This window comes from Eucyclogobius newberryi, unplaced genomic scaffold, assembly GCF_026437365.1.
Source record: "Eucyclogobius newberryi isolate DKJ021-1_F unplaced genomic scaffold, fEucNew1.0.hap1 SCAF_2, whole genome shotgun sequence".
In the NCBI taxonomy this organism is placed as follows: domain Eukaryota; kingdom Metazoa; phylum Chordata; class Actinopteri; order Gobiiformes; family Gobiidae; genus Eucyclogobius; species Eucyclogobius newberryi.
The window spans coordinates 2,910,378-2,920,377 of record NW_027315834.1 but is presented as its reverse complement, the minus strand read 5'-3'; the positions used below and the strand labels follow the sequence as shown (position 1 = coordinate 2,920,377).

At 46.3% G+C, this 10,000-nt stretch overlaps 1 protein-coding gene across 1 annotated transcript in view; it reads left to right on the top strand.

The window, feature by feature from the left end:
* Positions 1-10,000, top strand: part of plcb3 (phospholipase C, beta 3 (phosphatidylinositol-specific)) — a 120,089-nt gene that overhangs the window by 34,849 nt on the left and 75,240 nt on the right. Inside the window, exon 3 of the mRNA XM_072453421.1 lies at positions 9,828-9,896. Within this exon, the coding sequence (XP_072309522.1) occupies positions 9,828-9,896 (69 nt within the window). The remainder of the gene's footprint in view (positions 1-9,827; positions 9,897-10,000) is intronic.

Here is a 10,000-nt window from a genome sequence, read left to right as displayed (position 1 = left end):
GGACTGGAAGATTGGGAACAATGAACCGGCCTGAATGTTGATGTGGCTGCTGTTGACCTTCTCCTGACCCCATCGTCCAGGGCAAATGTTAAAATAATGCCACTTGTACAATGGTGGAGTCAATGGGCTGAACTGAACTCTAAAGGTCTATTTTTATTTTATTATATGATTATAATCTGTCATCTCATACCGTACAGGTTAAGAGTTTATTCAACATACTCTCAAATTACAAGTTGTGCTTAATGTGCAACAAAGATATGACTTCAAAAATAAAGACAATGACGAGGCAGATCTTTTGAATTTTCAATGACTTTGAGGTTTTTGCCCAATTTTGGTTTCTTCTGTATTATTGTTTACTGTGTTAATGTGATTAAATGCATCACTTTTTTTGTTTTTCTGAAGTGAAAACTAATCTGATTTGTTTGTATGAAGTGCTGTTAAAAAACACTTTTATGGTGTATATTTATGAATATTCAGTCATACTTCATGTACAATTTGCTGAAGCAATCTCAAAACTATTATCACTACTATTTTGACACAAATGCATGCTTTTTAATACTGAAACGAGACCATGACAGCTACAGAGGTATTGCAATCTCAATAATACCATTACAACCCGAACGACTTCAGTTGTTGGATTAATCAGTTTTAAAAACGTCTTCTTCATATTAAGCTCATTGTGTTTGGTCCCAGTGGTCACTGGAGGCCGCCCTCCTGGAGCTCGTGTGGGACTAGAGCTCTGCACTGCATGTTCAGTGGCCAAACACCAGGCCCAGGTTTAATTGTGAGGCACGGTTGCTAACCACACAGAAAGACCGGCAGATGGGCGGGGGGGCGGGGGGGCCCTTTAATTCATTACTCAATTTAGTGATGAAGTCTGAAATATGACACCGCTTTAAAAGTTCTAACCGAAAAACATTTGCAGATGTAATTTCCTGTAATCTGATGGATTTGATCTGAATAAATCCAATGCACTAACATCCAGTAATACCTCCCAAGATAGAATAATACTACTATAATAATCATAATCATAATATGAATGAATACATAATAATAACTATACACATAAATACTTCAATAGCTGCCTTTTTCTTCTGTATTTTACACATGCAGCTGATCACTGGTGTTCGTGTCCTGTGTCAGTGGAGCTCAATGGTTCCCAGTGGAGCTCAATGGTTCCCAGTGGAGCTCAGTGGCTCTCAGTGGTTCCCAGTGAAGCTCAGTGGTTCCCAGTGGAGCTCAATGGCTCTCAGTGGAGCTCAGTGGTTCCCAGTGGAGCTCAGTGGTTCCCAGTGGAGCTCAGTGGTTCCCAGTGGAGCTCAGTGGTTCCCAGTGGAGCTCAATGGCTCTCAGTGGTTCCCAGTGGAGCTCAATGGCTCTCAGTGGTTCCCAGTGGAGCTCAGTGGCTCTCAGTGGTTCCCAGTGGAGCTCAATGGCTCTCAGTGGTTCCCAGTGGAGCTCAGTGGTTCCCAGTGGAGCTCAATGGCTCTCAGTGGAGCTCAGTGGTTCCCAGTGGAGCTCAATGGCTCTCAGTGGTTCCCAGTGGAGCTCAGTGGCTCTCAGTGGTTCCCAGTGGAGCTCAATGGCTCTCAGTGGTTCCCAGTGGAGCTCAGTGGCTCTCAGTGGTTCCCAGTGGAGCTCAATGGTTCCCAGTGGAGCTCAGTGGCTCTCAGTGGAGCTCAGTGGTTCCCAGTGGAGCTCAGTGGTTCCCAGTGGAGCTCAGTGGTTCCCAGTGGAGCTCAATGGCTCTCAGTGGAGCTCAGTGGTTCCCAGTGGAGCTCAGTGGTTCCCAGTGGAGCTCAGTGGCTCTCAGTGGAGCTCAGTGGTTCCCAGTGGAGCTCAGTGGTTCCCAGTGGAGCTCAATGGCTCTCAGTGGAGCTCAGTGGTTCCCAGTGGAGCTCAGTGGTTCCCAGTGGAGCTCAGTGGCTCTCAGTGGTTCCCAGTGGAGCTCAGTGGCTCTCAGTGGTTCCCAGTGGAGCTCCTGCCCTCTGCTGCCTCCCTGTGGTCCGTCCCTCTGTTGTTCAGCTCCAGTGCAGTCTGACCCTCACACCGTGGACAGTGGTCAGAGCCGGCAGAGTCCAGACCAAACTAAAGCTGCAAACCTTTGTTAGGATCATCAGTTCTTCTCCCTCTTGGATCCAACACGATACACACTGTCTGGAATGTATACACTGAATGTATATACTGAATGTATATACTGAATGTATACACTGAATGTATATACTGAATGTATATACTGAATGTATATACTGAATGTATACACTGAATGTATACACTGAATGTATACACTGAATGTATATACTGAATGTATATACTGAATGTATACGTGTGTATCCAGCTTTGCTCCTTGTAAAAGGAGTGAAGTGAGCGAGGAGTTTGAAGCTTAAAATATAGAAAACATGATGTGTCCCCTGGACAGAGCTTCTTCTACAGTGTGTCAGAAGCTTCCTGCTAAAGTGCCCCCTGCTGGCCCCTGCTGGCCCCTGCTGGCCCCTGCTGGCCCCTGCTGGCCCCTGCTGGCCCCTGGTAGCCCCTGGTGGCCATTAGCCAATAACAAAAGTCCAAAAAATACATCTATTGAAATGATTTGTAGATGTCCACAAACCTGTTACTTCTAAGATAACGTGTAGTCTCATTTTGTGCAGTGCCATTGTTGTTTTAAAGAGGTCAAATAAAGTTCTATCTATTTGTTTTAAGTAATGGAATGACCCAAATCAAATATGTGCAAGTTTTTTTTACCCAATACTCTAAGAAGTGCAAATAAAGGTCCATCAGTCTCTAATGACGTGCTCTCTAAACTCACACAGAACTCAAAGTTCAAGAAGAATTCACAATGATCCAACTCGGTCGTGTCCCCGACCGTGTCCCAGGTCGTGTCCCCGACCGTGTCCCAGGTCGTGTCCCAGGTCGTGTCCCCGACCGTGTCCCCGACCGTGTTCCAGGTCGTGTCCCCGACCGTGTCCCAGGTCGTGTCCCCGACCGTGTCCCAGGTCGTGTCCCATGCATGTCGGGGGCCCGCCGCAGCATGTCGGGGGGCCCGCCGCAGCATGCCGGGGGCCCGCCGCAGCATGTCGGGGGCCCGCTGCTGCATGTCGGGGGCTCGGGGGCCTGGCACACACACTCCCAGCAGCACGTCTGCTTAAGTCTCATTAGCCCAAAGCCACAGAGGCTTTAAGGCGTATCCATGGCAATGTCCAGCTGCCCACTGACCAATCACAGGCTCCTTTTAACATGAACTTTTGATCCGATTGGTTCTGAGTCTAGAGTTACTGAAGCCAATGCTGAAGCTGAGAGAAAAACATGCACTGCAAAAAATGTGTCTCCACAGGTTAAATGTTCTAACGTCTAAAGTCATGATTCCATGTTAGTTCAGAGCTCCAGTCCTGGTGCTCCAGTCCTGGTGCTCCAGTCCTGGTGCTCCAGTCCTGGTGCTCCGGTCCTGGTGCTCCAGTCCTGGTGCTCCAGTCCTGGTGCTCCAGTCCTGGTGCTCCAGTCCTGGTGCTCCAGTCCTGGTGCTCCAGACCTGGTGCTCCAGTCCTGGTGCTCCAGTCCTGGTGCTCCAGTCCTGGTGCTCCAGTCCTGGTGCTCCAGACCTGGTGCTCCAGACCTGGTGCTCCAGTCCTGGTGCTCCAGACCTGGTGCTCCTGTTCGGGTTTGTTAAGGTTTTTGACTGAATGCTACAAACTAGATTACAAAGCCACAGAGAAAGGCTGCGTGCCTTATTGACTTGTTGGTGCACATGAACAATGAGACTTTCCCGCTTGACAAGAGTCTGTAGCAGTCAGATGAAACGTTTGTGTCTTTATTCTCCTGCAGACGCTTTTACACATGCCTCCACCTGCCTGTGGTGGAGATGGAGGTGATGTGGTGGTGATGGAGGTGATGTCGTGGTGATGGAGGTGATGTGGTGGTGATGGAGGTGATGTGGTGGTGATGGAGGTGATGTGGTGGAGATGGAGGTGATGTGGTGGAGATGGAGGTGATGTGGTGGTGATGGAGGTGATGTCGTGGTGATGGAGGTGATGTGGTGGTGATGGAGGTGATGTGGTGGAGATGGAGGTGATGTGGTGGTGATGGAGGTGATGTGGTGGTGATGGAGGTGATGTGGTGGTGATGGAGGTGATGTGGTGGTGATGGAGGTGATGTGGTGGAGATGGAGGTGATGTGGTGGTGATGGAGGTGATGTGGTGGTGATGGAGGTGATGTGGTGGTGATGGTTAGTTTTCTCTTGTCATGTCAGTGTTTGTGTTTTTTCATCTCAAGAACAAAACTAACTGAATTGAATTGTTTTTTTTCTTTCATTTTTCTTTTTTAATTGAAAATCAATGGAACCAACTGCACTCGGCCTTTCATGTGTTGTACAATAATGAATGGACTAAAGTATTATGACTCATAATAAAAAGTGTCCATTGCGGCGTCCATTCTGGGACACAGGAAGTGTGGTCTAAACATCGTGAGCTGGAGATAAGGCCCGGCCGCTCTGAGCGAATATAAGTCACGCTAAACAAATATTTACAGTGGAACTCGACTGTGTTTATGGCTCTTTATGACTCTCCATGTCGTGTGTCAGACGCTTAACGCACAGCGCCCTCTAGTGTCTGAATGTTATGTTTTCCGTGTGTTTTCCTGCGTCAGTCCAGTCCTTGATCCTTCATGTTTGTGCCATTTCTTTTTCCTGACGCCAACAGTGCGTTCCGCTGTGCTCTGTGATATCGTTTCCCTCGTAATCAGCCGTATAGGATAATAAGATAAGATAAAAGAACCTTTATTTGTTCCACATCGGGAAAATCCCAGTGTTGCAATGGACAGTTCAAGAGCAACTGGAAAATCAAAAGATACAATAAAAAAGATGAATCACTTTAAAAGATGCACTTGAATCTAACACAATGTGCAAGTACGACAGAGTGTGAAACGACAATGAGAGTGAAAACAGAGCAATGTAGTTTATTCGATCTAATGCAGTGAAGAAAGCTGTAAAGAACGGTACATAGGTGAGACAAAACAGCCTCTACACAAGAGGCTCTATCAGCACAAAAGAAATACAAGTTCAGGACCACAGAGCGCCGTGCATCTCCATCTTGAAGCCTCTAATCACTCGTTTGAAGACGGTGAGGTGAAGGTTTTAAGCAGGAGAAAAGATGGTTTGAAAGAGGAGTCAAGGAAGCTATTTTTGTTAAAAAAGAAAGACCTTCTTTAAACAGAAATGGAGGGCTAAGATTCAATCCTCCTGGTATCTATAATGAAATACTGAACCCTTGGAAAGGTAGAGGACCAGGACCAGGACATTTAGATGCTAATCAGGTACTCAGGGTGGTTGAGCCAGGGTCTCACAAAGACAAAGAGGATTCTAATAGCCCATTAAGATTCTGAATAGGCTCGGTAGATACAAGGGGGGAGTTTCTGTTGAAACAAACAACTCTTTCAACTTCAGGAAGGCTCCGCCCAATGGGCGGGTCTTACCACAGAACAGTATTAATATCGGAGTTCTCGATCTAAATTCTTTTATTGACAATGACTCTTGGATGAGATTCGAAACGTCTATTTTTTCAAACTGAGTCCAGATGAAACAACTGAAGCTTTTTTCTACTATGGAACACGCCTGGACGAATGAGGGATTACACCGACAATGAGAGTGAATATCGAGTGTGAAACGACGAGAGTGGATTTCAAGTGTGAAACAACAATGAGAGTGAATATCGAGGTGTGAAACGACAACGAGAGTGAATATTGAGTGTGAAACGACAATGAGAGAGTGTCGAGTGTGAAACGACAATGAGAGTGAATATTGAGTGTGAAACGACAACGAGAGTGAATGTCGAGTGTGAAACGACAACGAGAGTGAATGTCGAGTGTGAAACGACAACGAGAGTGAATGTCGAGTGTGAAACGACAACGAGAGTGAATGTCGAGTGTGAAACGACAATGAGAGTGAATATTGAGTGTGAAACAACGAGAGTGAATATCGAGTGTGAAACGACAACGAGAGTGAATGTCGAGTGTGAAACGACAACGAGAGTGAATATCGAGAGTGAATATCGAGTGTGAAACGACAACGAGAGTGAATATCGAGTGTGAAACGACAACGAGAGTGAATATTGAGTGTGAAACGACAACGAGAGTGAATATCGAGTGTGAAACGACAACGAGAGTGAATATTGAGTGTGAAACGACAACGAGAGTGAATGTCGAGTGTGAAACGACAACGAGAGTGAATGTCGAGTGTGAAACGACAACGAGAGTGAATGTCGAGTGTGAAACGACAATGAGAGTGAATGTCGAGTGTGAAACGACAACGAGAGTGAATGTCGAGTGTGAAACGACAACGAGAGTGAATATCGAGTGTGAAACGACAACGAGAGTGAATATCGAGTGTGAAACGACGAGAGTGAATATCGAGTGTGAAACGACAACGAGAGTGAATGTCGAGTGTGAAACGACAACGAGAGTGAATGTCGAGTGTGAAACGACAATGAGAGTGAATATTGAGTGTGAAACGACAATGAGAGTGAATATCGAGTGTGAAACGACAATGAGAGTGAATATCGAGTGTGAAACGACAATGAGAGTGAATATTGAGTGTGAAACGACAATGAGAGAGTGTCGAGTGTGAAACGACAATGAGAGTGAATATTGAGTGTGAAACAACGAGAGTGAATATTGAGTGTGAAACGACAACGAGAGTGAATGTCGAGTGTGAAACGACAACGAGAGTGAATGTCGAGTGTGAAACGACAACGAGAGTGAATGTCGAGTGTGAAACGACAACGAGAGTGAATGTCGAGTGTGAAACGACAATGAGAGTGAATATTGAGTGTGAAACGACAATGAGAGTGAATATTGAGTGTGAAACGACAATGAGAGTGAATATTGAGTGTGAAACAACGAGAGTGAATATTGAGTGTGAAACGACAACGAGAGTGAATGTCGAGTGTGAAACAACGAGAGTGAATATCGAGTGTGAAACGACAACGAGAGTGAATGTCGAGTGTGAAACGACGACGAGAGTGAATGTCGAGTGTGAAACGACGACGAGAGTGAATGTCGAGTGTGAAACGACGACGAGAGTGAATGTCGAGTGTGAAACGACGACGAGAGTGAATGTCGAGTGTGAAACGACGACGAGAGTGGATGTCGAGTGTGAAACGACGACGAGAGTGAATGTCGAGTGTGAAACGACGACGAGAGTGAATGTCGAGTGTGAAACGACGACGAGAGTGAATGTCGAGTGTGAAACAACGAGAGTGAATATCGAGTGTGAAACGACGACGAGAGTGGATGTCGAGTGTGAAACGACGACGAGAGTGAATGTCGAGTGTGAAACGACGACGAGAGTGAATGTCGAGTGTGAAACGACGACGAGAGTGAATGTCGAGTGTGAAACGACGACGAGAGTGAATGTCGAGTGTGAAACGACGAGAGTGAATATCGAGTGTGAAAAGACGAGAGTGAATATCGAGTGTGAAACGACGAGAGTGAATGTCGAGTGTGAAACGACAACGAGAGTGAATGTCGAGTGTGAAACGACAACGAGAGTGAATGTCGAGTGTGAAACGACAACGAGAGTGAATGTCGAGTGTGAAACGACGACGAGAGTGAATGTCGAGTGTGAAACGACGACGAGAGTGAATGTCGAGTGTGAAACGACGACGAGAGTGAATGTCGAGTGTGAAACGACAATGAGAGTGAATATTGAGTGTGAAACGACAATGAGAGAATGTCGAGTGTGAAACGACAACGAGAGTGAATATTGAGTGTGAAACGACAACGAGAGTGAATGTCGAGTGTGAAACGACAACGAGAGTGAATGTCGAGTGTGAAACGACAACGAGAGTGAATATTGAGTGTGAAACAACGAGAGTGAATATTGAGTGTGAAACAACGAGAGTGAATATCGAGTTGAAACGACAACGAGAGTGAATATCGAGTGTGAAACGACAAATGAGAGTGAATATTGAGTGTGAAACGACAACGAGAGTGAATGTCGAGTGTGAAACGACAACGAGAGTGAATGTCGAGTGTGAAACGACAATGAGAGTGAATATCGAGTGTGAAACAACGAGAGTGAATATCGAGTGTGAAACGACAACGAGAGTGAATGTCGAGTGTGAAACGACAATGAGAGTGAATATCGAGTGTGAAACAACGAGAGTGAATATCGAGTCTGAAACGACAACGAGAGTGAATGTCGAGTGTGAAACGACAACGAGAGTGAATGTCGAGTGTGAAACGACGACGAGAGTGAATGTCGAGTGTGAAACGACGACGAGAGTGAATGTCGAGTGTGAAACGACGACGAGAGTGAATGTCGAGTGTGAAACGACGACGAGAGTGAATGTCGAGTGTGAAACGACGACGAGAGTGAATGTCGAGTGTGAAACGACGACGAGAGTGAATGTCGAGTGTGAAACGACGACGAGAGTGAATGTAGAGTGTGAAACGACGACGAGAGTGAATGTCGAGTGTGAAACGACGACGAGAGTGAATGTCGAGTGTGAAACGACGACGAGAGTGAATGTCGAGTGTGAAACGACGACGAGAGTGAATGTCGAGTGTGAAACGACGACGAGAGTGAATGTCGAGTGTGAAACGGACAACGAGAGTGAATGTCGAGTGTGAAACGACGACGAGAGTGAATGTCGAGTGTGAAACGACAATGAGAGTGAATATCGAGTGTGAAACAACGAGAGTGAATATCGAGTCTGAAACGACAACGAGAGTGAATGTCGAGTGTGAAACGACAACGAGAGTGAATGTCGAGTGTGAAACGACGACGAGAGTGAATGTCGAGTGTGAAACGACGACGAGAGTGAATGTCGAGTGTGAAACGACGACGAGAGTGAATGTCGAGTGTGAAACGACGACGAGAGTGAATGTCGAGTGTGAAACGACGACGAGAGTGAATGTCGAGTGTGAAACGACAACGAGAGTGAATGTCGAGTGTGAAACGGACAACGAGAGTGAATATCGAGTGTGAAACGGACAACGAGAGTGAATATCGAGTGTGAAACGACAACGAGAGTGAATGTCGAGTGTGAAACGACAACGAGAGTGAATGTCGAGTGTGAAACGACAACGAGAGTGAATATCGAGTGTGAAACGACAATGAGAGTGAATATCGAGTGTGAAACGACAATGAGAGGGAATGTTGAGTGTGAAACGGACAACGAGAGTGAATACCTTTATCAGGAGAGATGCTCAAGTGCTGATGTCCACCTCGTCCCAGGGCAGCTGAGGGGCGAAGCCTGTTGTACGTGTCTTTGGAGCATTTTTCTGACCGCATGGAAAAGGCCGTCTCTAAAAAGTGGATGACACAATCTGACCCAACATTTCAAGACTGGACTGACAGGAACAGACATCAGGCAAATGGAAAAAAATGATTCATTTTAAGATGGGCCTTTTGGACAGATGTTTGGACCAAATAAGACTTGTACAAAAGGACAACACATGCTGATTTTGATTGGCCGTCTCGTGTTTCTTGTTGTTTTTTTATTTTCTTTTTGTTGCGCTGTATTGTGTTCCATGTTTTAATTGTTTCAAATGAACATACTGGGAAAAAATGGGGGGGAAATGAAGTATGTCAAAAGAATATCTTCTTCCTCTATGTTCAGTGTTGACCGTACACAAATAAAGTAAGTAATATATATGATATTTAGTAAAGGATTTTTGGCTCATAGGCTTTACTAGAAAGGACCGTTGAGTGTGAAATGGGGATGAGAGAGGGGGGAGGACATGCAGCAAACTGTCAGCCGGCATATGTGTGTCACAGTCTGAAGGGCTGTGAAGGCGTCCAGACAGATTTGACACACACAGTGTGTTGTGCCTTTCAGGAGGTGGAGATCCTGGACATCAGCACCATCCGAGACACCAGGACGGGCAGATACGCCAAACAGCCAAAGGTCAGTGAGCGTGTGGCAGTGGTCCTCCTGCCGCCTCCTCCTGCCGTCTCCTCCTGCCGCCTCCTCCTGCCGTCTCCTCCTGCCGTCTCCTCCTGCCGTCTCCT